General features: G+C 43.3%; 2 protein-coding genes and 1 long non-coding RNA gene across 3 annotated transcripts; 2 read left to right on the top strand and 1 right to left on the bottom strand.

Annotated features, from left to right (window-relative positions):
- Positions 1-1,110: 1,110 nt before the first annotated feature.
- On the top strand, positions 1,111-3,873 carry dlx3b (distal-less homeobox 3b). The gene is made up of 3 exons (XM_035613842.2): positions 1,111-1,658; positions 2,438-2,622; positions 2,947-3,873. The coding sequence occupies exons 1-3, from the start codon at positions 1,316-1,318 to the stop codon at positions 3,259-3,261; spliced, it is 843 nt and encodes a 280-aa protein (XP_035469735.1). The 5' UTR covers positions 1,111-1,315; the 3' UTR covers positions 3,262-3,873.
- Positions 3,874-7,845: 3,972 nt separating this feature from the next.
- On the bottom strand, positions 7,846-14,083 carry dlx4b (distal-less homeobox 4b). The gene is made up of 3 exons (XM_035613752.2): positions 12,811-14,083; positions 11,786-11,979; positions 7,846-9,653 (listed from the first exon to the last, which is right to left on the bottom strand). Exons 1-3 carry the CDS (start codon positions 13,136-13,138, stop codon positions 9,399-9,401), a joined length of 777 nt encoding a protein of 258 aa, XP_035469645.1. The 5' UTR covers positions 13,139-14,083; the 3' UTR covers positions 7,846-9,398.
- Positions 14,084-18,594: 4,511 nt separating this feature from the next.
- LOC118288085 lies at positions 18,595-20,105 on the top strand. Its single transcript, XR_004785799.2, has 3 exons — positions 18,595-18,760; positions 18,953-19,080; positions 19,376-20,105. It is a non-coding gene; the product is annotated as an uncharacterized LOC118288085 (long non-coding RNA).
- The last annotated feature ends 6,040 nt before the right edge of the window (positions 20,106-26,145 follow it).

The raw sequence follows: 26,145 nt of genomic DNA, 5'->3' as shown, positions 1-26,145 counted from the left end.
GACCCTTTTAAATGTCACTCCGGCGCTACAGAAACCTACCACAAGATGGCGGTAGTTCGTCAGACATGAGGGGCTACGGAGGCAACGCAGGTTGTATCAAAGTGCCATTTAAAAACCTGAGATTACAGCTTGTGAAAATTGTAAATTTAACAATGAAGAGTGTCGGTTGGTGCCGACTAAAACATATTTTTCCTTTTTTTGCCGTGAAAATCTGCATTTATCTAATTTGCTTCCTAAAAAGCTGATTTTATCGCTTCAGATCAGTTATGAATGAATACGACAGGGGGCGCTGCGCACCGTGCTTTCAGATGGAAGCAAAAGCCGCAAGAAAAAATTGGCTTTGATACAATTTTTTATGTTGAATTACAAGATTTTTGTTATCATTCTTCAACCAAATGTTCATCAAAATGAACTGATTTACTTGAATTACTTGATTTAATATTTCAATCATCTTATACTGAACAGTGTTGATTGAATTTGCATTTACACGCACACACACACACACACACGCACACAACAAGGACCGTATGGAAGAATTCGGCCGCAGGGATCATCTGTTGAGGGAGTCTTTTGCCTATCTGCTCCATCTCTTTCACGTTAGGTTCACTGTCCGCCAACAGCTTTGAATGACAATGGGAGGTCTGGGAGTCTGACTGGCAGCCTTTCAATGGGATGAATAATAAGTGTGATCTCAGGGCACTGTTAAGAAAACACTGCATAAAACAATTAAGGGGACGGTCTGGCTGCAGGATCGAGCTGAAAGGCTTCGGGTCTGCATTGTGTTGTAGAACGTCTTGGTGCCAGCCTGTAGCCTGATGATGGGGATGTTGAGGGGGGTGAAAACTGCTCCTTCAGGTGCCTGTGTGTTTGGACAGACAGTCCATACTAGCCTTCGGATCTACACGTTCAACCAGTGAACAGGTATATGCAGATCTAAGGAAGAGGAAGAAAAAAAATACTCATGGTACTACTGAGGTATGCGTGCACAGACGTTCTCTGCTGAAGGCTGGGTTTCACCACGACCTCGCCTGGAGCGCAAAAAAGGGGGGGTGACCGTGGAGCCAATGGGAAGGCCGGATCCAGCTCAGCTCTCTATAACTCTGTGTCACAGGGACCGAGCGATTCCACAACCGAGTCACTGCAGTTGGGAGAGTTTCAGCGGACTAAAGACTTTCCAGAGCCGTGCGTCTACAGAGCGCGCACACACACACACAGAGAGAGAGACGTTCTTTATTGAGAAGTTTCTTTGCGCACTCCGCGACCAAAAAAGAATCCACCCGGGGACTTTTACTCTGGAGGGCTGCTTATTTTCACCATGAGCGCCGGACAGACGTACGAGAAGAAGATAGCGAGTATTTTGACCGACCTGCCAGGATCTATGAGTTGCCACCCGAGCTCCAAGGACTCCCCGACGCTGCCCGAGTCTTCGGTGACGGACATGGGCTACTACAGCGGACAGACGTCCCACGGCCACCACGAATATTACCAGAGTCAGGCGTACGGACAGCCCATGAACTCTTACCACCACCAGTTCAATCTGAACGGAATGGCAGCAGCCGGAGCGTACGCCACGAAATCCGAATACCCATACACAAATAGCTACAGACAGTACGGACATTACAACCGAGATCACCTGCAGGCCTCTCCTCCGAGCTCAGGTAAATGATGACATGATCGGCATGCGAACCTCCATCTCCTGAGATCTTGTAAAAGAGTCGTGCTTATAAGTTCCAAAATAGGAAGAGAAAAAGCACGTATTTTGGGTCTAATTTCATATTTCATTTTCAAATTTCCCTTAAGGTATTGTATTCATAGTGTAAGAAAGGGCACGTGGACTGAAGCTAAATCATGCTTCCTCTACGTTTCCTGTCTTCAGAAATTGTACCTCACCACCAGGCCAGTGAAATAGTCACCTGGCAGTATATTTGATTTATTATGTATTTACAGGGTAAAAAAAAGGAAAAAGAAAAGAAAGAATAAGTAAAGAGAGAGAGAGGAACCCTAACATTTGCTCAGTGCCTGGTGTTAATGTCATGTTTTAACAGCCTGCCTGGGAAGGAGCCAGCCATTAACAGCTGGCCATAAAATAGTAATGGTTTGATTAAAGCTAATAATATTCACTCAATCTATTTTGAACACGTGACCACTGGCGTGGCCAAATTAAATACTCGACAAATTTAACATCGTTCCGTTTCTGTTTGATTTTGTTTTGATTTTTGTTTTTGTGACATTCATGTTTTACGGAGCATTGAAATGGCAACATTTCCGTTAGTTTAGTTTTAAAAATGATAACATATTCCTACGTCTCCTAAATAGTTTGGGGCGATGGTTGCACTTTTAATTCATCGTGCTCGGTGTTTTATAGTTTTTGAGTTGAAACGTTGAGCAGCCACGGTGGTCAGTTTTATTGACGTATACTTTGGTTTGATTTTTGTAGTGAAAGAAGAGCCAGAGCCTGAGGTCCGAATGGTGAATGGAAAACCGAAGAAGATCCGCAAGCCGAGGACGATCTACTCCAGCTACCAGCTCGCTGCTCTGCAGAGGCGCTTCCAGAAGGCGCAGTACCTGGCTCTGCCCGAGAGAGCGGAGCTGGCGGCTCAGCTCGGCCTCACCCAGACACAGGTAAGCTGCCTGATCCACTGTTAACGCTTACTTACTTTTTAAATTCATCGATGCATACAGAGTAACGTGAGTCAGGGATCTCCAATATTGTCAGACAATTTGCCCTGTAATTATCAATCAATGCGTAATTACGCACACACGATATTGAATATGTTCGTGTCTCGGTTTGATGCACTTTCTGTAGATAAGATTGTGACAATCAAATTATCCCTCACCAATACAAGGACGTTTTTGTTTAAAACAATAAAATAAAAAATACAGTTTTAGCTGTTCTTCTTTGGGTGTTCAGTTGCATTACAATTAAGTCACACGCTCCTTTCTCAGGTGAAGATCTGGTTCCAGAACCGGAGGTCCAAGTTCAAGAAGCTGTACAAAAACGGCGAGGTTCCCCTGGAGCACAGTCCCAACGCCAGCGACTCCATGGCCTGCAACTCCCCGCCCTCCCCTACGGCGTGGGAGAACAGCACCCCTCAGAGCACCCCGATCAGCAGACCTCAGGTCGCACAGCCGACGCACAGCTCGTCGCCACCATACCTGGAGGATTATAACAACCACTGGTACCAACAGGGATCACACCTACAGCACCCAGGCACCGTGCACCACCCAGTCCCGCAGCAAAGCGTGGGAGCTGTTTACTAACAATGACTCCAGAGCAGATTGATCTCTTTTTTTCCAAACGAGGTGTCTCCACAATGACTCTGCAGAGCAAAGGTTTGCTGGACCGGGAGCAGGCCTGAAGTGAAACATATGCGTTTGGTTTTGGATGACCAAGATTTTTCCAGAACTGGGTTTTCCATTCACAAAGCACATGAGGGATTTCTGGTCACTTGTGGCAGCATATTTAACGGATATCTGGCGTGGTTTTTAAATTATTTATCGCTTTTTGTTTTATTTCCTTAACTTCTTTTGTAAATGAATAGGCCTATGCAACGTTGTTTTTTTGTTTTTTTTTAACAAATAGCCTAACCACAAACCAAATAATGACAAAAACTGTGCAGTTGATCCATGCTACAGTCAAATAATGCATGCGGGTTTGTAGATAGCACCTAAAAAAAGAAAACTCAGGTCATATTTATATGGATTTGTACAAAACGTCGAAGGTTGTAAATATGTGTTTATATGCAGAACCACTATGATCATATTAGTTTGAAACGGAACGACTGCACTGTGGTGCCTCCAAAACCATTTTTATATTCATGTAATTAGTCCACTTGTTGCCTTCTTGTCAATTGAATAAAGTTGTTAATTTCATGTTGTGTGTCGAGCGCCTTTATACGCAGTCTCTCGGTGAACCGAGCAGATCGTTATAAGTCTATAAACCTATTAACGTGGATGAAGCCCGTGTTAAACTACGGTTTCATAATCCATGCGGGACATTTTCTCAAGGTAAAAAACCCCAAACATTTCTTATTATATATATAATATTTGTTGATCAAATAAATCTTTATATCACCAATTAGTTTAAAATATAATTGATAACGTCGAAATGTTCAAATTAGTCCAGAATTCCTTGCAATTAATTCATGCTTCATAATTATTACCCATTCACCTGAAAACTGACAGTTTTGTGCAATGTCATAATGAGCAGTGGATTAGCCTGTAGTCAGAGTGTAATAAATAAGTTTAGTCTTCATATTTATTAGATTTATTCACCGATTAGCTATAATTTCACTCTAATTTAGTCCATCTTGTTTTTATCTTTACTAAGTTTGTCTTCATGTATTTTAGTGCTGTAAATTCAGAACGTTCATTATCATCATGTCACGGTCTCAAAAGGGTATTAACACTCCACTGTGCAGCCCGAGGCGCGGACTCTATGGTTGCGAACTGGCTCCGTCTGTTTTGGTTTCGCGAGCCGCCTGCGTGCAAAGCGCTGCGAGTAGGAGGCGACGAACACGCAGACATGCTGGAGTCACTCGGTTTTATTACTCTTCTGTTGCCAGAAAACAAGAGAGATTTCAGCACGTTGCACAAAGAGAGAGAGAGGGAGGGGGGGGGGGGAGGCGGTGGTGGGTGGGGCTGTTCGGGGGTGAAGCAGTTGCCGAGGGCGATCCCACGCACGCACGCGTGCACACAGGCGCAGCAGGATGGACAGAAACGCTGCCAAATATTGACAGTTTGAGAAAACACAACTTGTTTTTTACTTTTTATTTTTGGAGCGTTTGACTTTAGACACTCGATTTGTTGGAGTAGTTATTCAAAAAAAAAGAAGAAAGAAGACCCTTTACTCTTGGGGCGATGACACACATTGAATCCAATATTTAAATATTATCCAACATTAAATATGTGTTCAAACATACACTACAAATTATAAAAAGGCCGACCACGGAAGAGCCTGGTGGGAACGACTGTGGTCGCATGTGAAACCGGGAGAATACACATTTTATTTGGCTGGGAAATGTTACACAAACACTACGGCTACTGCAAATAATGACTGTTACTACAGCAACAATGACACAGTGGGGAAAAAACACTGCGTCTTTAAAAATCTTTTTAACCTCAGTGTGGCCACAAAAAGCATGCATTATTAAATATGCTGCACAAAAAAATGGTGATGGAGATCTTATCCACATGGACCACCAAGGCGCCATTACGCGCGGGGGATAAAATGTGCGCACGGCATGAGAGGTTTTATAACCTTTTCTTCCACCTTTAGTAAGTGGAATGGTATGCGCCCGGGACCGGAGGTGTTACTGTATGAAACTTTATTGCAACGTTGTGTCATAGGAGTGAGATTCAGATCATTACAGCCCAGACTTTTTTAAATCGAGTCTCACAACGTGTCCTTAAATTTTACTTTTCGTAAATTGGATAATTTCACCAAATGCTGGATTTATAGGAGAAAAGAAATGATGGGTTACAATTTACCACCCAACTGTAAATTTAACTGTCAATTTTCCAATGATCTCATTTGAACAAAATTTGGAATACAAAAATCTAAATCAAACTATTACACCCTAAAGGTATTCGAGAGAAAATACACCGTTATGAAAAATGTATTTAAACAAACGAGCTCATAAAAATAACATACACACAGTGGAAATGTTTAATACAATTAATAGTTAATATTTTAAAATTCTTATTTTTCTTCAAAGCTGATTCAAATTGGCTTCTGTTATAATTTCAGCCATGCAGTCTGGTATTAACAACATTAAGAACATATACTTCCCCCAGTTTCTGTTTGATTAATCATGTGGCGTGTTATTGAACAATTATTTCAATAATTTGACATTCACATTGCAAGCACCACTCGACTGAAATCAATATATTTCACTGTGACATGGGTCAAACTCAGTGAAGAAGCAGTGCATGCAAACACAAACACACGCACACACACACACACACACACACAAACATTCTCTCACTGTTTCACCACAAGGACTGAAATGTGTCACAGCTCCCACTTCTCCCGATGTTCTGTTTGTTTCCCTGAACTCAACACCAGTTGTCTGTGGCATCACTCGCCATGTCCACTGCACCGTGCTGATCTGACAGAAGCAGCATGATTACTATTGCCTTCTAATATCAATGAAAGCTCATCAAGAGTACATGTGACCTCCCCTCGGTGGCTCCCTCAGCATGTGTGGCCGCTTGACTGTGGCTGTCAGGGGAAACATTTGTGCTGAAGACAAACTTGTGTTTGCTACAGGCTGTCAGACATGTCCATATATGTCATCTCTCAAACATTAGCAAGTGTAAGGAGCCACGGAGGTGGAGGTGAACTGCTGAACTTGAATGTGATCTCCACATGGAAGGAGCATCACAGCACCCTAAATAGAGACAGTGCCCGAGCCCCCCGACCTCCACCCCACTGCAAAAGTCAACAGGGTGGTGTCAGCACTTGTCTCTGGGGTGCAGCGATACGGGTTGAGATGGAGGTCGGGAACTGAAATGCATCCATGGAAGGACTTCAGCAGCTGTCCCACACTCAGCCCAGGCCTGGGCCGAGTCCTCGGCAGCATTAGCATCACTCATTCTGTCCATTTTGCTGTAAACTGGGATAAAGCGACAGGGGGAAAGGCATCCTTGACAGCTGTGGACGTGTGAACCCTGGCTGACCTCAGACCAGGGCCGGACTGGCCTAAAGGCTGCGTGCTGATTCTTCCCAGCCAGTCATCACATCCTGATAAAGCTTTGCTACGGGCTCAGTGCTGCTGTGGCATGAGCACCTTGACCTAAAAACTGAAATCTTGGCCTCTTGTGTGTGTGTGTGTGTGTGTGTGTGTGTGTGCGTGCCTTTCTGCCGCCAGCCAAATTGTATGCCGTCTTTTAGTCTTTCCAGAATGCACGTGCATGATGCCTGAAACACAGTTGAGACTTTTCTTCAGATGAGTCATACACGCGCACTCTCTTACGGGGATGTTGTTCACAATTACCAGAGATGTCAGGTCACTCAAGTTAATAACAATAATCGCCCCAGAGACCTACTTTTGCATTTTGCATTCACAGCAACTGGGATTTAATAACAAGCTATTTTCCCTCTCATAGCTTATCCTGCAATTAAAACCCATCAGACACCTCGAATCTGATAACCCCAGACCGTCCGCAGCATTGATACTGTCAGACTTGCCTTTCTCATTACCCTTCAACCCATCTCCCAGCTCTCAATTCAATCCTCTTAGCTTGTTTATTACTCAAGGAGCCTTTTCACTTTCCCTTCAATCTGCCTGCATGATAATTGGCCCCCCTGTTTGAAAGGCCCTACCATTGTCTGTCCAACTCCACGGGCCATTATTCTGATCTGGAGATGTGAAATTGCCTATAATTTTCCCTGATGCTCTGTCACTTAGTTCAGCAATGCTTGCCACTTCTTCCCTGGCCCACATGTTAAACAAGGCACATAATCATCAAGAACGAGGACAGAAGGGTGTGTTTTGTGTGTCTCTCTGTGTGTGTGTGTGTATATATGAAGAAGGGGATGTTAATGTAACCCAGTGCTTGTCATTATGTGAGAAAATCTGCTTGGAGTATTGAAAACACAAAGACTCTGATGTGGCTTTGTTCTTCGGGGAAACACCACTGCAGGCTCCAAACCTCCTGAACGAGGCTGCAGCTCTCTGGCCGAGGTAAGATGGGACTGAATGTAGCTGCTGGTGATATTGTGTGGAGAGTTGCTTTAATGTGGTTAGTGGTATATATGGCATATTTGAATGCAATAATGTGTGAGAGTGTGCAGACTCTGCTGTTGTTAAAATCTTTAAAAATTACACATTTACCAGGACATCGCTGAGAAAAATTTATTGATATTGATTGTTTTTTGTGTGGATGCTTTATGCGAACATTCCTCTGTTGAAACACATTAGATCCTTTAAAAAAATGGCCCCTTCAAAATGGCATCACACATGAAGAGCTACAACCTGTTATAGAAACATACTGTATTTAAATAGATGTAAGACTGCATGTTAGTTATTGTTTCTAATCCCTAAGTATGACATCAGGCCTTTAATGTTAACTAGACCGTCAAGGCAGCAGGGTGATGAAGGGAAAAGATAAAAAGAAGCCACAGGATGATTCCTGAACGCACTATATTCATCTTCATTAATAAGCGCTTAGCCCTGCATTTAATCACGAGCGACGGCTCAGACTGCAGTGAAGTGTTTGCAAAGATGTAAATAAGCAACTTTCTGTGTTTGAACACGCAACGCGCCAAAATGTGCTAATCAGTGCAAACGACTATGAATCAGGCGCGGATCATTTGAGGGCTGGCGCAGCCGTTTGTCATTTTGTGCCGTCACGAGATTTTGATGAAAATGCCTGGTCGTGTGTCCTTTCTCCTCTCCTTGGTTCTTTAAAATAAGTCCTCTCTTGTTACCGCCACAGCAGAAACCCGTAGCCTTGACATTTTAATTTTGCAATTCTTTGTTGTTGTAATTCTGAAATTCTAAATTCAGAGATAGTTTGAAAGACATGTGACCACATATTACACATTTGTCCTGTGCGTTAAAGTTGGACTGCTCACAGCCACTATGCGTAAAGTTACCTGCATCCCCTTTGCTTCGGGATCTCTCAGTTAGGGCCTGTATGATGGCTTTAATTTTAAAGTGAGTATTCTAAAACATGAAAATAAAGACTAAAAGTGAAATATAAAGCATTTTTTTTATATGGAATCAGTCCCCAGATGTTTTGGTTGAAAAATACTTATCGTCAGTCGCTGCAGAGACGTGTTGATAAACAACACATATCTGATATACCCATGCTGTTGTCAAACTATGTACACTAACCTGTTGCGTCCGATTGTCATCATTAATCCCACTTTCATGAATGAAATCCTACACTCACCTGTTTGCCTATGCAACTATGTGAAAGTGTGAGCCAAACAAAAATAATGTATCATAACGTCACCACCACACCTATTTTTTTGCATAACGCTCATTGCGTATGTCGGACCGTGCAGCCGTTAACTCCTCGCAAACTGTCAACAAAGCAGACCCGTGCACACGAGATATCTTTGAAAAGTTTTCTTTAACCAGTCTCTTGGTAAACTGCAAACATGAAATCCACATTTCAGAGAGATGAGGTCGTGGAGTCGAAGTTGCAGCGACATTATAACAACAACAACAAAAGCATTTAATGCCTAGTAGAATTTTGCAGTGAAATCATAATTCCAAACACACAGGAAATACAGTGGATATGAACGACGATTTCTATCAAACGCACGTGGAAACACAGTTCGTTTGTGAGAGGGGGTCTTGGGAGCAGCCAGCGAGTTCCGTGCGCGTAACTCTCTTACAGGTCGTGCACCGTGGCCTGATGCGCTGCGCCAAAAAACAATATGCTCACATCATCTGAGGCCTGGGCATCGAGTCCTGGTGAGGGTGGTGGTTTGGATACCAGTGACCAAAACTGTTCATGTAATTGTTTGGGTGCATCGAGGCGCCTTTGTTCGCCATGGAGACCTCCCAAAGCTGGGGCAACCCGGGCGAGCAGGGGGAGATGGAGCTGGTGCTGTGGAGATGTTCCCCCTCTGATCCGCTGCCATGCTTCATGATCTTTTTGTACTTGGAGCGCTTATTCTGAAACCATATTTTCACCTAGAAGAGAAGAGAATGCATATAATTGTCAGTGGTTAACAAGCTAAAGGAAACAATGCCGCGAAGGGTGTTTTATTAGCTTTAAACCCCCAGTTAAACTCGGCACATTTTTCAAAATTGGCCTGAAGTGAATATTGGGAACAATAAAGGGAATAAGGAAAGAAAGCTCCTCATAACACGAATGATTGCCGTGTTTCTTTTGCAAATCCCTGGCCTGTTCCTGACCTGTCATTGGTGCAGCGTCATGGTTCAGTGCTATTTGTAATCCTTTAAAAACTGAGCTCTCTCATTATTCTTTTTATGAGCCCAACGATGCATGAGTGTGACAGCAACAAGCCGAGACTGAGAGCGTTGAGAAACCAAAACAGCACCGACAGCGTGGTGGGTCGCTGGATTGTTTTCCAAAATTTTATTTGCTGATTCAAATAGATAAAAACTGGATATTTGTACACGAGAACAATGGTGTGAAAATTCTTTAAAAAAAAATGCATCAGAGGGCACAATGAATCCCTCAGTAAACTCTCAAGTGACAGCAACAGGAAAAGATGCGTATAATTTGAAGATAATTGTTGTGCTAACTGTTGAGGGATTAAGAAAAATGCGCAGGAGGCAGCTTAGATGACAGAGGGGATTCATTTGTTTATCTCTTATTCTGAAACTGAGGAGAGAGAGAGAGACAGAGAGAGAGACAGAGAGAGAGAGAGAGAGAGAGAGAGGTGAACTAAAATAAAAATGTTGAAGGATTGAAATATTTGACATGTCATCTTATCATTCTGAAATGGACAAAGTGCTCTCACTCTCTTTCTCTCTCTCTCTCCATATATAAAAATATATATTATATACACTATATATAGATGTATATATATATTGTGTGTGTGTGTGTGTGTGTGTCTTATTAAACAGCACTAAGATTCATTCTCCAAGTTAAAAGCATGCACATATTGAAATGTCCTTCATTAAATCTATCTGCAATTTGATTTCAACCTAAAAATATCAGGGTTGCAATATTTATAATTTGGTGAATTATTATACAGAGCCATGGGTTCTTTCTGTTAGTTAATATCCTATAATCGAATGTATGTTGAATTACAAAATTATAAAGTGGTTAATTTACATGGGAATTGAAATATGACAGGGTAATAAAGGGTGTTAAGTAGAATATAATGAAAAGGAAACCTCTTGTCAGTTGTATTTTTGAGGATCATAGCGTTTATGGAGATCAAATGAAAAATCAAAGAGTTGTGATTTGTGACTCAATCCTTTAATACATGCCTTATTTACTGTACTTATGTGAATGACGCATGCCTGCAGTTCTTTTTAATTTTCTGTTAATGGGCTGTTAAATGCCTCATACCTAATAAAGACCATGTTTAATTTCACGAGGTATGATTATAATAATCCATTTGTAAAAACACTGAAACCACTTAATTTTGTAGCCATATAAGAACTTTTACAAAATGGAACTTGGGTCATGCCTCATCCACAGGGAAGATTTCAAGGACCAGGGCTGACAAAGGAAACAGAGCCTCGATATGAAGTACAGTAAATAAGGCTTGAATTAAAGGATTAAGTTACAAATCTACACATTTTCATTTGATCCCCAAGAAACGCTGTAATTCTTAATTCAGCAAACAAGTCGTTTCCTTTTCACAATGTTCTATTTCACTAACATCCTTATTTAAATTTAAATTTAAAGAATTTATTTCAATTCTTCTTATGCCTCCATGTATTTATAAAATCGTATTTTCTTTTATCTGGAATAGCATTTGAATAGCATATGATGTGCATTAGAACACCTCTGCCTATTGTTATCTTATTGTAAAGGCTGTGCACGTGTGCACGTGCAAGGCTGTGCATGCACGTGCACAGATTAAGTAATTTTCTTCTTCCAGAAAATCTAAATTTAATAATTCAAGACATTAAATTATAAAATATTATCTTTAAAAAATGAGCCCTCATACCTCGTAATAATAAATAGCGTGCAGAATATATTTTTTTGATAAAACTTAGGCCACATTATTATTATTAGTAGTAGTATTATTATGATGATTATTATGATTAAGGTGTTATTGTAGTATACATATCTACAGCCTACACATGCATTCAGGGCTGCAGGGTGCGTCGAGGCCCACCTGAGTCTGGGTGAGGCCCAGTTTGGCCGCCAGGTCCGCGCGCTCCGGTAAGGCCAGGTACTGGGTCTGCTGGAAGCGCTGGTGCAGCGCCTGCAGCTGCAGGCTGGAGTAGATGGTCCGGGGCTTCCGGATCTTCTTCCCCTTGCCGTTCAAGCGAATGTCTCTATCCTCAATCAGCGTGGACTTCTCGCGATCTTGCAGTTTGAACGGCAAACAAGAATATATTAGACACGAGAAGGAGTTTTGATTCACAGAGGTTTCCTGCGTTAGGACAAACAGACGTGACATTTAAACAAGGACCTCACTGTCTCCTAAATGTTTTAAGCACACAAAACGTAATCTGCCACCTCAAACACAACGAGAGCACTGACGAATGATTTACTTTTACTGTTCAACTCACCTACCCTGCACTGCAGTGCTACAACATTTTAGATCTCTCGGCTATACATGGCCTGATTGTGGTTTTTATTAACTTGACTCTATCTCAACGAGTCTAGATGTAACAGAATGTCGAAAGAAAATATTTTGAAGTGGGGACATTAGCACACAGAGAGGAAAGCAGTCCTCCACTAACACTGAGGGTGAAAGATTGTTCCTGAGGTATATACATGGACTGTAATTGGACTTACCCACAGAAAATTATGGTCAATAAAATGAATGGCGCCGTCTCCCTTCATTATGCAACATGTGTGATAAAAAGGGAGCATCCATATGGGCCTTGTTTGGAGATTTGGTGAATGAGTGACGCTTGTGCCTTAATTAAACTTTCGCTAAAAGGGAAGGGAGGGCAAGTCGCACTATTCAGACACAAGGCTTTTTTTGAATGTGAGTATAGGATATGATACACTATGAATTACTTATGTTTTCGTACTTGTTAAACCATCAAGTGAACTGTTTTTATCAGCAGGAAAATGTGAGGGGGAATTGCGCGCCCTGTGCGCAATTGCGCACAAGCACGATTGCGAACCAGAATTGTATCGACAACACGACAATGTAGTCCGCTTCGGTTCGACTGTCCCACATACCTGTCTGCTCTAATCTGCTGTTGGCCAGACTGCTGCTGCTGCTGCTGCTGTGATTGCTGTGCTGGTAGGGCATGTAAGCAGACGGGGGATGAGTGTTCACCGCGCCGGGGTAGGCGTAGCCCAAAGAGCGGCTGTAGGACGAGCTGCTAGGGAAAGGGGTTTCGTGCTGGGGACGGCCAGCGGCGTGCAGGCCATGGACGGGGTAAATGTGAGAGAGTCCGGAGGAGTGCTGCTGGTGCGCCGGGTGTCCGTGGCCAAACTCCAGAAAGGCCGATTTGGAGGGATCTGAGGCGTTCAGACTGTCAGGCATGAAACCCATAGACATCATTAGCTAATATACGCGAGTCCATCAACCCGTCGCTCGGAAGAGGCTTTCATGAGTTCTGTCGGACGGCGAGGAAAACTCGGAGCAAATCCACACATAAGTCCAAGGCATTGTTCGCGGAAAAACGTCGTCGGCGCATGTTCACAGCTGAGCGGGAGTACAAAAAAAAATTGAATAAAAGCGAAAGGGATCCTTCTTTACATCACTGGAGGAGCTGACACGGTTCTGCCCGCAGAGCTTCAGACACTGCCTTCCGTCTCCGAGCGCTGTGATTGGTCTTCAGCAACCAGCTGTCACTGGAGCTCCACCATTACCTTCATTAACATGTGATACAGGATGCAGCTCTGCGGCCGGCAGCGACCTCCTTCTATAGATTATGACATAAATATCATTTCTATACGGTATTCAAGTTTGTTATTTTAGAAGATGAATGATTCTGCTGCACTGTCCCGAAAATTAACAACAGGGACATTTTAATGGACTACGTTAAATAAAACTGGAGATAATGGAAATAATTATGATAGTGATACTTTTCAAAATAAAAGGTTACGATAATTAGACCAAGACAAAAAATACATGCGTAATCCTCTTTTATGGATATGATGTACAGGGGACTGGCAAGTGCAGTGGGAAATGCAGGAGTACATGCAGTCAATAATTATTCACCGTATTTTATCTGGTGTTAATTGAAATTTGTCATTGTTTATTTTTTAAGTTCAGGCGCATACTTATGTTCAAATGCATTATTTTCCTTTATTATGAGAATAATTTTAATAGAATAATCATTAATGACCTTAAATAGTCAATCAAAAACACACTAAGTTATAATCTTAGGTGCATAACAGCACTAAAACATGATATTCCGCTGTTGCGTCATCTAATGAAAATTACAATTCATTAGAAATGGTTTCTGAGAGCACACAATATCTTTGGGAACCCTGTGGAAATATTAAATGATTTCTAAATATTTGCAGCAAATGTTCCTTTTTCAAACCATGTTTTTACCTAGAAGGGTCGGTATTTACACTATGACCACACATCATTAAGCATTCTTTGTGGTTGCCAGCAGCCACTGTGACTCAGGCTCGTTTAATGAAGGATAACTACATTATTTACTGCTCATCCACTCTCTCCTTGTTCCAACATATAAATTGGCCAAATTAACTGATGTAAGTCACCACAATTATTAGACGAGGCATGTTGCTCCAGAATATGGAGAAATTCAGTAACACAATTTTTCAAAAAGTAGGATAGATACTTTAATACAAGTGCTTGTATATAATATAATATATTAGCTATATACGTTTATATAATTTGAGCGATTACTGTGAAAATGAAAGTATTTTTATGATCTGGTAACCTCGGAGAAAGTTTGATTTCAGTATGTGCCACCAAAATACTCAGCCCGCATGTCACTCGCATCATTTCTGACTGAATGTGCGGGGTTTATCAAATAAGGGAAACACAGAACCTGGCAGAGGAGGGTGGGATCGCAGTGCAGACTGCAGAGTCAGCAGAACTCACAAGGTACTCGTGGATACAGCGAAGGACACGGGGAGAAAAAAAACCACCCTGTGACCACTGGCTCAAAGAGCAGCCCTGTCTCCACAAGTCGTCCCTTGTTGACTCCCCTTCAAGTCTGTGCACATGGGTGCAGACAAATAAAACACATGCAGGGGGAGGAAGTGTGTGGATACCCTGCTGTGTCTTTTTAACAATATCTATATGCTGCAGTGCAGTTTGATCCAGACTTCGCGTCTCATCTCAGCTTCAGGCACGCGCAAGCTGCAATCACATAATAAACCGAGTGTTTGGTGGGTTCGAGCGTGGTGCTGCGCTGCTGTCCAACCCCATCATTTTGGTCATGTCCTCCCCTGCCTGCAACGACATGGGCATCCAGCATCCAGCAGCAGCAGCACTGCAGGCCTGCTGGAGGCTGGACCGGTTCCCGATTCCTCACAATCCTCAGCAGAGCAGCCAGTCAGAAAGTTATTATCATAGTAAAAATCACAATAATACAAATAAAAAACAATTTAAAAAGCATGTTGAGAGGCCGGTTTCAAATTGTGGGCCGCACGTTTCTGACTTCACACACAAGGCCTGTAGCTGTAAATCCTCACTGGGATATTACAACCACAATGCTGTGGCTTTATGTCTATTAGGGATTTACTGTAATGGTTGTTGGTGGTGGGATCATGGTGGCCATGTTTGCAGTTGGCAACGAGCTGAACTCCTCTTCAGCAGGTGTTGCATTTAGAGCCCGTGTCATCGGCAGGAGAACCACCTTCGTGCGGCCATACAAGTTCCCGACAACGTTGCAGCTCTCTGGTGTGATGAATGAGGCCCCGATGAAGAGCACATACAAAATGCAAGCCTTTGAAGACAACGAGGCCTAATGGGGCGAATGTGAACAGGCACTTGAGCCGCTGAATGCAGAGGATTTGAGTCCTGGATGTTAATATCTGTCGGAGATAAGGTGTGGGCACGAGACGGGTGTATGGGACGGAGATGGAGAGAGAGAAAGCGAGGCGAGGAGGCGCTTCAACGCTTATAATGATGTGTGTATTACGGGTGAAGAACAAAGGCGGTGCCCTGCAGTTATAGGGATGGGCCCTCGATGTGGCTCCCTAAATACACGCAAAGGGACGATGATGCTCAAACCAGTCCCACTCCCGACTGAAGCCCGGACTCACTGGTGTCTCCTCTGCTGCACAGTACACATGCCCATATCTGCAGAGGTGTGTCTGACATATAGGTGTGTCTTTCTCTCTCTCTCACACACACACACACACACACACCAGTCGAGTTTGTCGATCATGCAGCTCTGATGCAGAGTGACAGCATTCCTTGTGTACAAACCAAGAGCACATTCCCGGCCAACTGCCTCGGCTGTGATCTTCCCCACTGGCACGTCATGTTTTACAAGTAACCCCTTCTGTTGCCATAGGACCGAGCTGAGGCCAAGACTCAGACTGACAGTCCACGACCCCGACGGGATGCCGTGATTCATTATGTCGGGCTCAGCTCACCACACAACGACCCCACGATCCCATTTCAGCAGCACACGTATGATGGGTGGGGTTATGACACAGTTATCTACTTAAGAAATACATCACAGAATCAAAAAGTGGACAAGCCTTGAGAAACAATTTCAGTTTTAGTCATGTATTTTAACTTTTTAATAAATGTGTTTTTACACATGAGGTTATTAATGTTTTTGCCCATGCGGCGCTTCCGTGCTATGCAACAAAAACTAAGAAGGCCTCTGTCACTACTGTACAACGCAGCTGTTTTCCAGTTCTCTTGCATCAACAAAGCCAACACAAACAATGGGACGGACGTTTTTTCTGAGGCTGTTTTTCTGCCCCAGGCAAGAGAAGGGGCAGAGGAGGAGCCCGAGCAGTGCAGAGGATGAACGGCCTAATCTAGACCAAGACAAAAAATACATGCGTAATCCTCTTTTATGGATATGATGTACAGGGGACTGGCAAGTGCAGTGGGAAATGCAGGAGTACATGCAGTCAATAATTATTCACCGTATTTTATCTGGTGTTAATTGAAATTTGTCATTGTTTATTTTTTAAGTTCAGGCGCATACTTATGTTCAAATGCATTATTTTCCTTTATTATGAGAATAATTTTAATAGAATAATCATTAATGACCTTAAATAGTCAATCAAAAACACACTAAGTTATAATCTTAGGTGCATAACAGCACTAAAACATGATATTCCGCTGTTGCGTCATCTAATGAAAATTACAATTCATTAGAAATGGTTTCTGAGAGCACACAATATCTTTGGGAACCCTGTGGAAATATTAAATGATTTCTAAATATTTGCAGCAAATGTTCCTTTTTCAAACCATGTTTTTACCTAGAAGGGTCGGTATTTACACTATGACCACACATCATTAAGCATTCTTTGTGGTTGCCAGCAGCCACTGTGACTCAGGCTCGTTTAATGAAGGATAACTACATTATTTACTGCTCATCCACTCTCTCCTTGTTCCAACATATAAATTGGCCAAATTAACTGATGTAAGTCACCACAATTATTAGACGAGGCATGTTGCTCCAGAATATGGAGAAATTCAGTAACACAATTTTTCAAAAAGTAGGATAGATACTTTAATACAAGTGCTTGTATATAATATAATATATTAGCTATATACGTTTATATAATTTGAGCGATTACTGTGAAAATGAAAGTATTTTTATGATCTGGTAACCTCGGAGAAAGTTTGATTTCAGTATGTGCCACCAAAATACTCAGCCCGCATGTCACTCGCATCATTTCTGACTGAATGTGCGGGGTTTATCAAATAAGGGAAACACAGAACCTGGCAGAGGAGGGTGGGATCGCAGTGCAGACTGCAGAGTCAGCAGAACTCACAAGGTACTCGTGGATACAGCGAAGGACACGGGGAGAAAAAAAACCACCCTGTGACCACTGGCTCAAAGAGCAGCCCTGTCTCCACAAGTCGTCCCTTGTTGACTCCCCTTCAAGTCTGTGCACATGGGTGCAGACAAATAAAACACATGCAGGGGGAGGAAGTGTGTGGATACCCTGCTGTGTCTTTTTAACAATATCTATATGCTGCAGTGCAGTTTGATCCAGACTTCGCGTCTCATCTCAGCTTCAGGCACGCGCAAGCTGCAATCACATAATAAACCGAGTGTTTGGTGGGTTCGAGCGTGGTGCTGCGCTGCTGTCCAACCCCATCATTTTGGTCATGTCCTCCCCTGCCTGCAACGACATGGGCATCCAGCATCCAGCAGCAGCAGCACTGCAGGCCTGCTGGAGGCTGGACCGGTTCCCGATTCCTCACAATCCTCAGCAGAGCAGCCAGTCAGAAAGTTATTATCATAGTAAAAATCACAATAATACAAATAAAAAACAATTTAAAAAGCATGTTGAGAGGCCGGTTTCAAATTGTGGGCCGCACGTTTCTGACTTCACACACAAGGCCTGTAGCTGTAAATCCTCACTGGGATATTACAACCACAATGCTGTGGCTTTATGTCTATTAGGGATTTACTGTAATGGTTGTTGGTGGTGGGATCATGGTGGCCATGTTTGCAGTTGGCAACGAGCTGAACTCCTCTTCAGCAGGTGTTGCATTTAGAGCCCGTGTCATCGGCAGGAGAACCACCTTCGTGCGGCCATACAAGTTCCCGACAACGTTGCAGCTCTCTGGTGTGATGAATGAGGCCCCGATGAAGAGCACATACAAAATGCAAGCCTTTGAAGACAACGAGGCCTAATGGGGCGAATGTGAACAGGCACTTGAGCCGCTGAATGCAGAGGATTTGAGTCCTGGATGTTAATATCTGTCGGAGATAAGGTGTGGGCACGAGACGGGTGTATGGGACGGAGATGGAGAGAGAGAAAGCGAGGCGAGGAGGCGCTTCAACGCTTATAATGATGTGTGTATTACGGGTGAAGAACAAAGGCGGTGCCCTGCAGTTATAGGGATGGGCCCTCGATGTGGCTCCCTAAATACACGCAAAGGGACGATGATGCTCAAACCAGTCCCACTCCCGACTGAAGCCCGGACTCACTGGTGTCTCCTCTGCTGCACAGTACACATGCCCATATCTGCAGAGGTGTGTCTGACATATAGGTGTGTCTTTCTCTCTCTCTCACACACACACACACACACACACCAGTCGAGTTTGTCGATCATGCAGCTCTGATGCAGAGTGACAGCATTCCTTGTGTACAAACCAAGAGCACATTCCCGGCCAACTGCCTCGGCTGTGATCTTCCCCACTGGCACGTCATGTTTTACAAGTAACCCCTTCTGTTGCCATAGGACCGAGCTGAGGCCAAGACTCAGACTGACAGTCCACGACCCCGACGGGATGCCGTGATTCATTATGTCGGGCTCAGCTCACCACACAACGACCCCACGATCCCATTTCAGCAGCACACGTATGATGGGTGGGGTTATGACACAGTTATCTACTTAAGAAATACATCACAGAATCAAAAAGTGGACAAGCCTTGAGAAACAATTTCAGTTTTAGTCATGTATTTTAACTTTTTAATAAATGTGTTTTTACACATGAGGTTATTAATGTTTTTGCCCATGCGGCGCTTCCGTGCTATGCAACAAAAACTAAGAAGGCCTCTGTCACTACTGTACAACGCAGCTGTTTTCCAGTTCTCTTGCATCAACAAAGCCAACACAAACAATGGGACGGACGTTTTTTCTGAGGCTGTTTTTCTGCCCCAGGCAAGAGAAGGGGCAGAGGAGGAGCCCGAGCAGTGCAGAGGATGAACGGCCTAATCTCTCCTCCAGGCGCCATCACACATGCAGGAACACTGGTGTCTCTACGGCCGGCGTGTCATTCCTCAAGGGCAGCCATGTTGCTGCTGATGTGTGTGTGTGTGTGTGTGTGAGAGAGAGGGAAACGCCTGTGCTGGCAGCCTCTGAGGCCCCAGAGAGTTCACCTGTGTTACATGATCAGCATCACTCATGTGTGAAGTCTATAGGAACACACAGATCTAAGATTTACGCACTTGTTTATCTCTGATCAGGTCATCTATTCATCTTATCCGTGCAGTGTCAATTATTTCTACTACATGAGCATCTGCCAAACGGATAGGAATTATTAATGTATTGGTTTTGGAAATGCATGGTTTCAAATTGTATTTTAAAAATTAATTATTTACATAAGCACATACTACCAATGAGATTTGACAACTTTAAGGGGATGATATGATTTTAATTAAGATTACCCAGTTTCTAAAATTGTGACAAACTCTTCGTGAATTACAATTTAATTTTGAAATTAATGCATTTGGGCTATTGATTGTGCACCGTTTCATTTTTTTGTGTGTGTAAACATTAAACTTTGGTTCCCATGTTGGTGTTTACGTGCTGGTTTTCCTGAAATGTTGTGAAATGTTCATATTGCAAGCTTGATCTGTTCTTATGTATTTTAATGTATTTTTCTATTCTATTATTTTGAACAAACAATATGATGAACGAAAAACAATGTGCAGTTTAAGTTATAAAACTTTTGTATGTAAAATCATTACTTTCCAGTACATCTAAAATCAAGATCAGCATTCCACTATTTCAATACAGCGATTCTGAACAAATATTTTTTCTCACCCTTAAAACAGTGCAAGAGAGGCTTAGAATGAAATAGAATAGATCTATATTGTCATTGTATTAAGACAACGAAACACAGTTTAGCAGCTCTCAAGATTGGCAATATAATAATATAATATAATGTATCTGATGTTATGTGGGTTGTGAACATTACCTTTCATTCATGTTCCAACATGTTCACCGTCTAGTTCACCTGAAATGTGTGTGAAGTGGGATTTTACTGGCCAGCTAATCGGAAGCAAAACGCCTTTTTAATTTCAAACAGAATTATTTAATCGCCACAATTAATCAGGCTATTTTGTCAGCACTTGGTAAAAAATTCAATAAAGAAGAGAAAATAGATCGAACGCCAGAATGTTATACGGAAAGAAAATAGTAAATTTCTAAAAAATAATACGAAAAAGAAAAAAATAATAATGTTCGCACAGTGCCGTGACTCAAATTGAAGAGAATTGCGTGGGAAACGTCGGACAAAGTGTCTGATCTTTATGGTTGCAGCTCTGAATTCATCACTGGCGAAATTGTTGCCAGACAGAGTTTGACGGCAGCATCGGCCGCTGCCGCTGACGGTTGGACTTAAACTTTTAATTGATTGGTTGAATGTAGAGGCCTTGGCAAGTCGGGGGGATAACGTCTGGAATCCGTTACCCGTAATACGCATATAAGCCATTCTGCTGCTGCAACCTGAGGCCGGTGTCACGCGGCCCGTCTGATTTGAATGGCTTCATTTACGGTCATATGTCTAAATTATACATTGTTGATTTTTTATTTTTTTTTAAACTTCCTCAGTCGTCTGGTTGCGGCTCAAAATCCGCATTTGGTACCAATTCTGACTCTACACACACACACACACACACACACACACACAGTTTGCCCTCATTCAAAGTGCTGCCGACTCGCACAGTAACCTGTCTATATGGATGCAGTGAGCGCCCAGCTGATGGACGAGCAGTGGGACAGTAGTGGCAGTGTATTGGGTTACAGGCCCATGTTTGGCTGCAGGAGCTGCACTAATAGTGTGTGTGTGTGTGTTTGTGTGTGTGTGTGCCTGCTGCACATCTGGAACAAAGAAGCCAGTCTGGTTCTACCCTCGGTGTTTACAGTGCTGTTGTTTTTTCACACTCCTTGCAAAATCTTGCCCAAACACACATTCCAGACTCAACAGCTCAACATGGGGGGAAAACGTCCTATATTTTTCCACTGTAAATCTTGTCCCCAGTACCAAGGGAGGGCGGGTAGAAAAACAAAAGCTGGAAGCTGGCATGGATCAGTGGGGCGACAAGAAGGTGGCAGTGGCTGGAGGAGTGGCTGGGAGGGAGACAGTTGTCTCGCTCCCAGTGTGAGAATCCTGCCAGGCCTGGTGGCCGGGATGGCACATGAGTTCATCTGAGGTCAAAAACAGCTGGGGGAGTGGCATCGGGAGCTGGTAGGGCTGCTGGGTGTGTTAACTGTCTGTTTTTAACGACCTCTAAGGAGACATCTGAAGATGGAATCTGACTTTGCGTTGCTGCAGTCTATCAAAGAACATCTACCGCAGGCCCTCTGCGAGGAAACATATGAGGACGGCAGAGACAACATGCAGGTCATTAAACCGCCACGAGAAACAATGTTCAAACGCAATTCACACAGTTCCCACAATCTCTTGAGAAAGGCCCAGCAGGTTTAACAGGCTGCATATGTTTAGACAAGAAAACAATATGAGAAGTGAAGAACGGACAGTGATTTGCCCAGGGGAGTCACACATGCACACCCAATCAACACACAATGCACATGGCTCAGGGTTGCCAAGCTTAGACTGTAGGTCCTATTAAGGACAGGTTCACCAGGTCCAAGGATTATCCATCTGAAGTTACCTGTCCCTCTGGGTAACGTGAACCAGCTTTTGTGGTCTGCAGGGCAACAGTGTGCGAGGCAAGCGTCAGTTTGAAATGCCAGAGGTGATGGGGACGACAAGCCTCGGTGGCCTGGGCAGCAGGAGGGGCCGTCTGGGAAGGTGCACAGCTCTGGAGAACAGTGGGCACACAATCACCCGCCATTATCTCACATTAGTGAGTGGGACTTGTGAGGATAAAAAACGAACAAAAGAAAAATGACACGTTCATGTACAAGTACAGGCAAGTATATTATATGAATATCCTTTGAATAGCGCATTAATATGTGGCCTGATGTAGAGCTTGCACAGCCGTGAGGTCAAAGCCCTTCCTTCATAGCTCTCCAGTGGGAAGACTTGACAGGATCAAGTTCAGCTCCTGACAACAAGCCCTGGCTCTGTCAAGTGTTGAGTTCCATTGTGAACTAAAATAGGACACAATGGCCCCGCAGCGCCGAGCAGTGCACTACGCTGCCTATCAAATGACAGCGTCACTCAAAGAAAACATTTTGAGAGAGCAAACTGATATTAAGATATGTCTATTGTATGTATCATGTGGGGGGTTTTTTTACATCATGGAGCATGGGAGCAAATGGGAACATTCCTCAGTCAGTGCACCATAAACACAAACGTTTAAAAAAAAGAGGCAGCTGGTTGAAGTTTGCTGGGAGGGAGAAAGCAGAAATTTAACAAATAAGGACTGAAAGTAATCAGTGTCCCAACTTTCCTGGGATTTATCTCTTTTTAATACCTCGAAATAACTACATACACACAATATAATATATTATTATAATAATTATTAATTAGTTGTTTTTATTTTTGGCTAGTTGTGAATATAGTAATGACAAATTATCACCATTTATACTATTACAGCATTTTTATCAAACAGTTGCAAGAGTCTGCCTGATGAAACTATAAGTCTAATAATCCATTTTTTTGCTCTGCTTTTGGTCTCTACCAACTCCTGACAGATTGCTGTCGGACTCTTTTGCGGCTAAATGTCGCACTATTCTTCACAAACTGGTCACTACGTTTGTCTGTCTGCCGCTTAGTACGGAGCAGTTTTTTTGTGTGAACACTACGCGTTGCTCGGTGGGAATGAACCAGATTGGCCTGAAAATGAAAACAACCTGTTAAAAGAGGCCACAATTCTCTCAAGGTTTGGCATGACAAGCTACGCCTTTCAAATAGAAGTATATATGATGTAAAATATTGAGTATACAGTAGCAGATTCAATTCCTGTTCAAATAAACATCAACTTTTTTTCTCACCAAGAATCCATTTAAGAACAAAGAGGAGAACTGCTGTGTAAAACATCCATGAATGAGTGAACAGTCATGGTAAACTTCTAAGGTGCCTGGCATTTAGGTTGCACCCCTGACCCCAGCTTTGTCCTGACCATTGTGCCGCAGTGCTTCAGGTGTTTAACCTTGTCATATTAAAGCTTTTGTCACTGGAGGGCTAGACGACTGGGGCCAGGATGGGCCAGAGATTCAAAAAAGGTTGTTCTCCCAGATCATCGGATTGTCAGTGACTGTCTCGGGCCTGCCAAGAAACATCAAAGCCTCAGAGACTCGCTCATTTCATCTTTGAACCTCACCAAAACATGCCCTCTCTGCCCCCTCCCTGCCCGCATTCCTATCGTACAGCACCCGGTTCCTTCTCTCTTAATTAAAAAGAAAAGAAAAAAAAGAGTAAAATAGAACCGATACATCGGAGAATAAAAATCAGACCAAGTGGAAAATTGAAACAAAAACACCTCGGAGGATTTGTTGGGGAAATGTAGCGCTGTGATTGTTTGGCGTGTCATGCCAGCGGTCTGTCAAAGTGAGGAGAGAGTCTCAGTCTGAGCAAGCCCGATCTGCGAGGGAGCAGCCTCCCATCAGCTCCTCGCCAAGATTGATGGCTACCTGAGGCAGAGATCAAAGTCAGACAGGATACATACGCCTCAGCGTTTTAACTCTTTCATCTCCTGCCTTTCCTACGTGAGTCACGACCCTTCACCTGACTATCTGCTTGACCTCTGACTGACGAATGGTATAGGCACTCTGTGAGGCTGACATTTTTCTTTATTGGAACAAAATTCAACGGGGAAAATAAAAATTCCAATGCAAAACTGTACGTTTGGTTTATTTTTTATATTTATAGAACCAAAATTCATTTGAACCAAAATCTGTCAGTGAGTCTACGTGCTCTGATAAAAAACATATTATCAATTCTTTGCCACTATAAAAAGTAACTTGCCTTCTCAACGTGGGGCTTCCTCACAGTGGAGGCCAGTGGTGGTGGGCTATTTGCATTCCAGCAGTGAGAGTGAGGACAATTAAGCCGTTTCCCCTCCAATCTATCTCCCTCCAGCCAGCCATCCAGGCAGCCCAGTAGATCAATGGGAAGTGCAGCTGCACAATGTGTGCCAGGCTGTGAGACGAGCGAGGAGAAGATTGGGGTTAAAACCCTCCTGGCCCTCAGATTGGCTCCATACCTGAGCCAAAGCACAGGCACCGACAAACCAACAGCTGTTGCCTGACAGGGCAGGCAAGCAGAGGTTCTCAGCACATCTGTAAAAGCATTACACGGTCCCCTCGCTTCAGCTCACTGTTTATTTTTGCATTGATTTGAGTTAAGATGTTATATTGAGCATAGCATCACACCTGAGCGGAGGGAGCATCAAAGCTACGCAGCGTCAACTTCCATCACTGTCCATTCCTGTGCCTTGCCCCCCCCCCAGGCTCTCTAGACTGGCCACTCCAAAATCAATTAGCCAAATCACATTTCACAAAAAGTAGCTGAGTTGTGCTTTCAGCAGCAAGGCCCCTCAGGTGTCTTAGCGTCGGCTTAAAGGTGCGGGCTGTGAGCCTTGGTTTAAACTGTGTGGGATTAGACCAAACAAAGAGCCATAGATATCAAGCCACACCTGCGCAACTGCTCCTCGAGGACCGCTAATAGGGGAAGTCTTTGGTCCAAATGGCGGATGCTCAGAACTTAATCTCCCAGCTCTCGGGCCCTCGCAGGTATCCGTTTCCACTGTACCCAGCAGCAGAGAGACGGTCCTGGACTTGGACATAATCGCCGGGCCGTCACGTAACAAGGGCTTCCATCTCTACTCTCCCCCGCCAAGTCCAGGTGATCAATCATTTACATGTGTAATTAGGAACGGGTGTCAAAACAGAAACTGTACACTCGCCCAGGGACCCTGGGCGCAGTGGGCTGACATCAGACTTGGCAAGCAGCAGGTCAACAGGGTCCAGAAGAAGAGAGAGAGAGAGTAGAGAGAGAGAGAGAGAGAGAGAGAGAGAGAGAGAGAGAGAGAGAGAGAGAGAGATGAGATGCTGAGATGTGCAGGCTTTTTGACACATTCAACTTCTTACCACCCAAGGGGTGAACTCCCTCCTCAGCACATCAAATTATGTTAGGGCTACTAGAGTTTTCTTTTATATATTTTAATAACTATAAAATATATAACTATAAAACATATCATTATATAAAATTATATAAAAGTCTATCTATCTATTTTTCCATCCATCTATCTATCTATCTATCTGTCATTCCTAATTGACTCTTTGGTGTTGCTGGAGATTTATTCCAGTGCACCGACTACAACTAAAATACTTTAGAAATCAAAACAAGTGGAGCCAAAGCATGTTTATTTGTAAGGGCCTAACAGTCTCTAAGAGCTTAGCAATAATCTTGATAAACTGACAACAATCGTGTGAAAATTTTGCTATGGATCAGCGCATACTGATTCTCTTTCTCAAACAAGTCAAACCTTTTGATTTACTCAAGTGGTCTCCTTAGTTATCCGACCAGCCATTCAGTCCATTTGAAGTCATAACAGGGGATTACACTGCAACAACAAACACGTCTGAGTGTAAAGTGATGCTTTGAAAACACGTGAGGAAAATAAAAAGGAAGCTGTGGATTCACCTTCATTTTTACGTGCACGTTTCACTCATGAACGTTCTCATCAAGAAGATACTCACAGTCTGAGTTTGACATTTACAGCTCCCAGAAAACA

The sequence above is a fragment of the Scophthalmus maximus genome, chromosome 16 (assembly GCF_022379125.1).
Source record: "Scophthalmus maximus strain ysfricsl-2021 chromosome 16, ASM2237912v1, whole genome shotgun sequence".
NCBI classification, from domain to species: domain Eukaryota; kingdom Metazoa; phylum Chordata; class Actinopteri; order Pleuronectiformes; family Scophthalmidae; genus Scophthalmus; species Scophthalmus maximus.
Note: the sequence above shows the minus strand (reverse complement) of the source record. Positions and strands in the feature narration are given on the sequence as shown.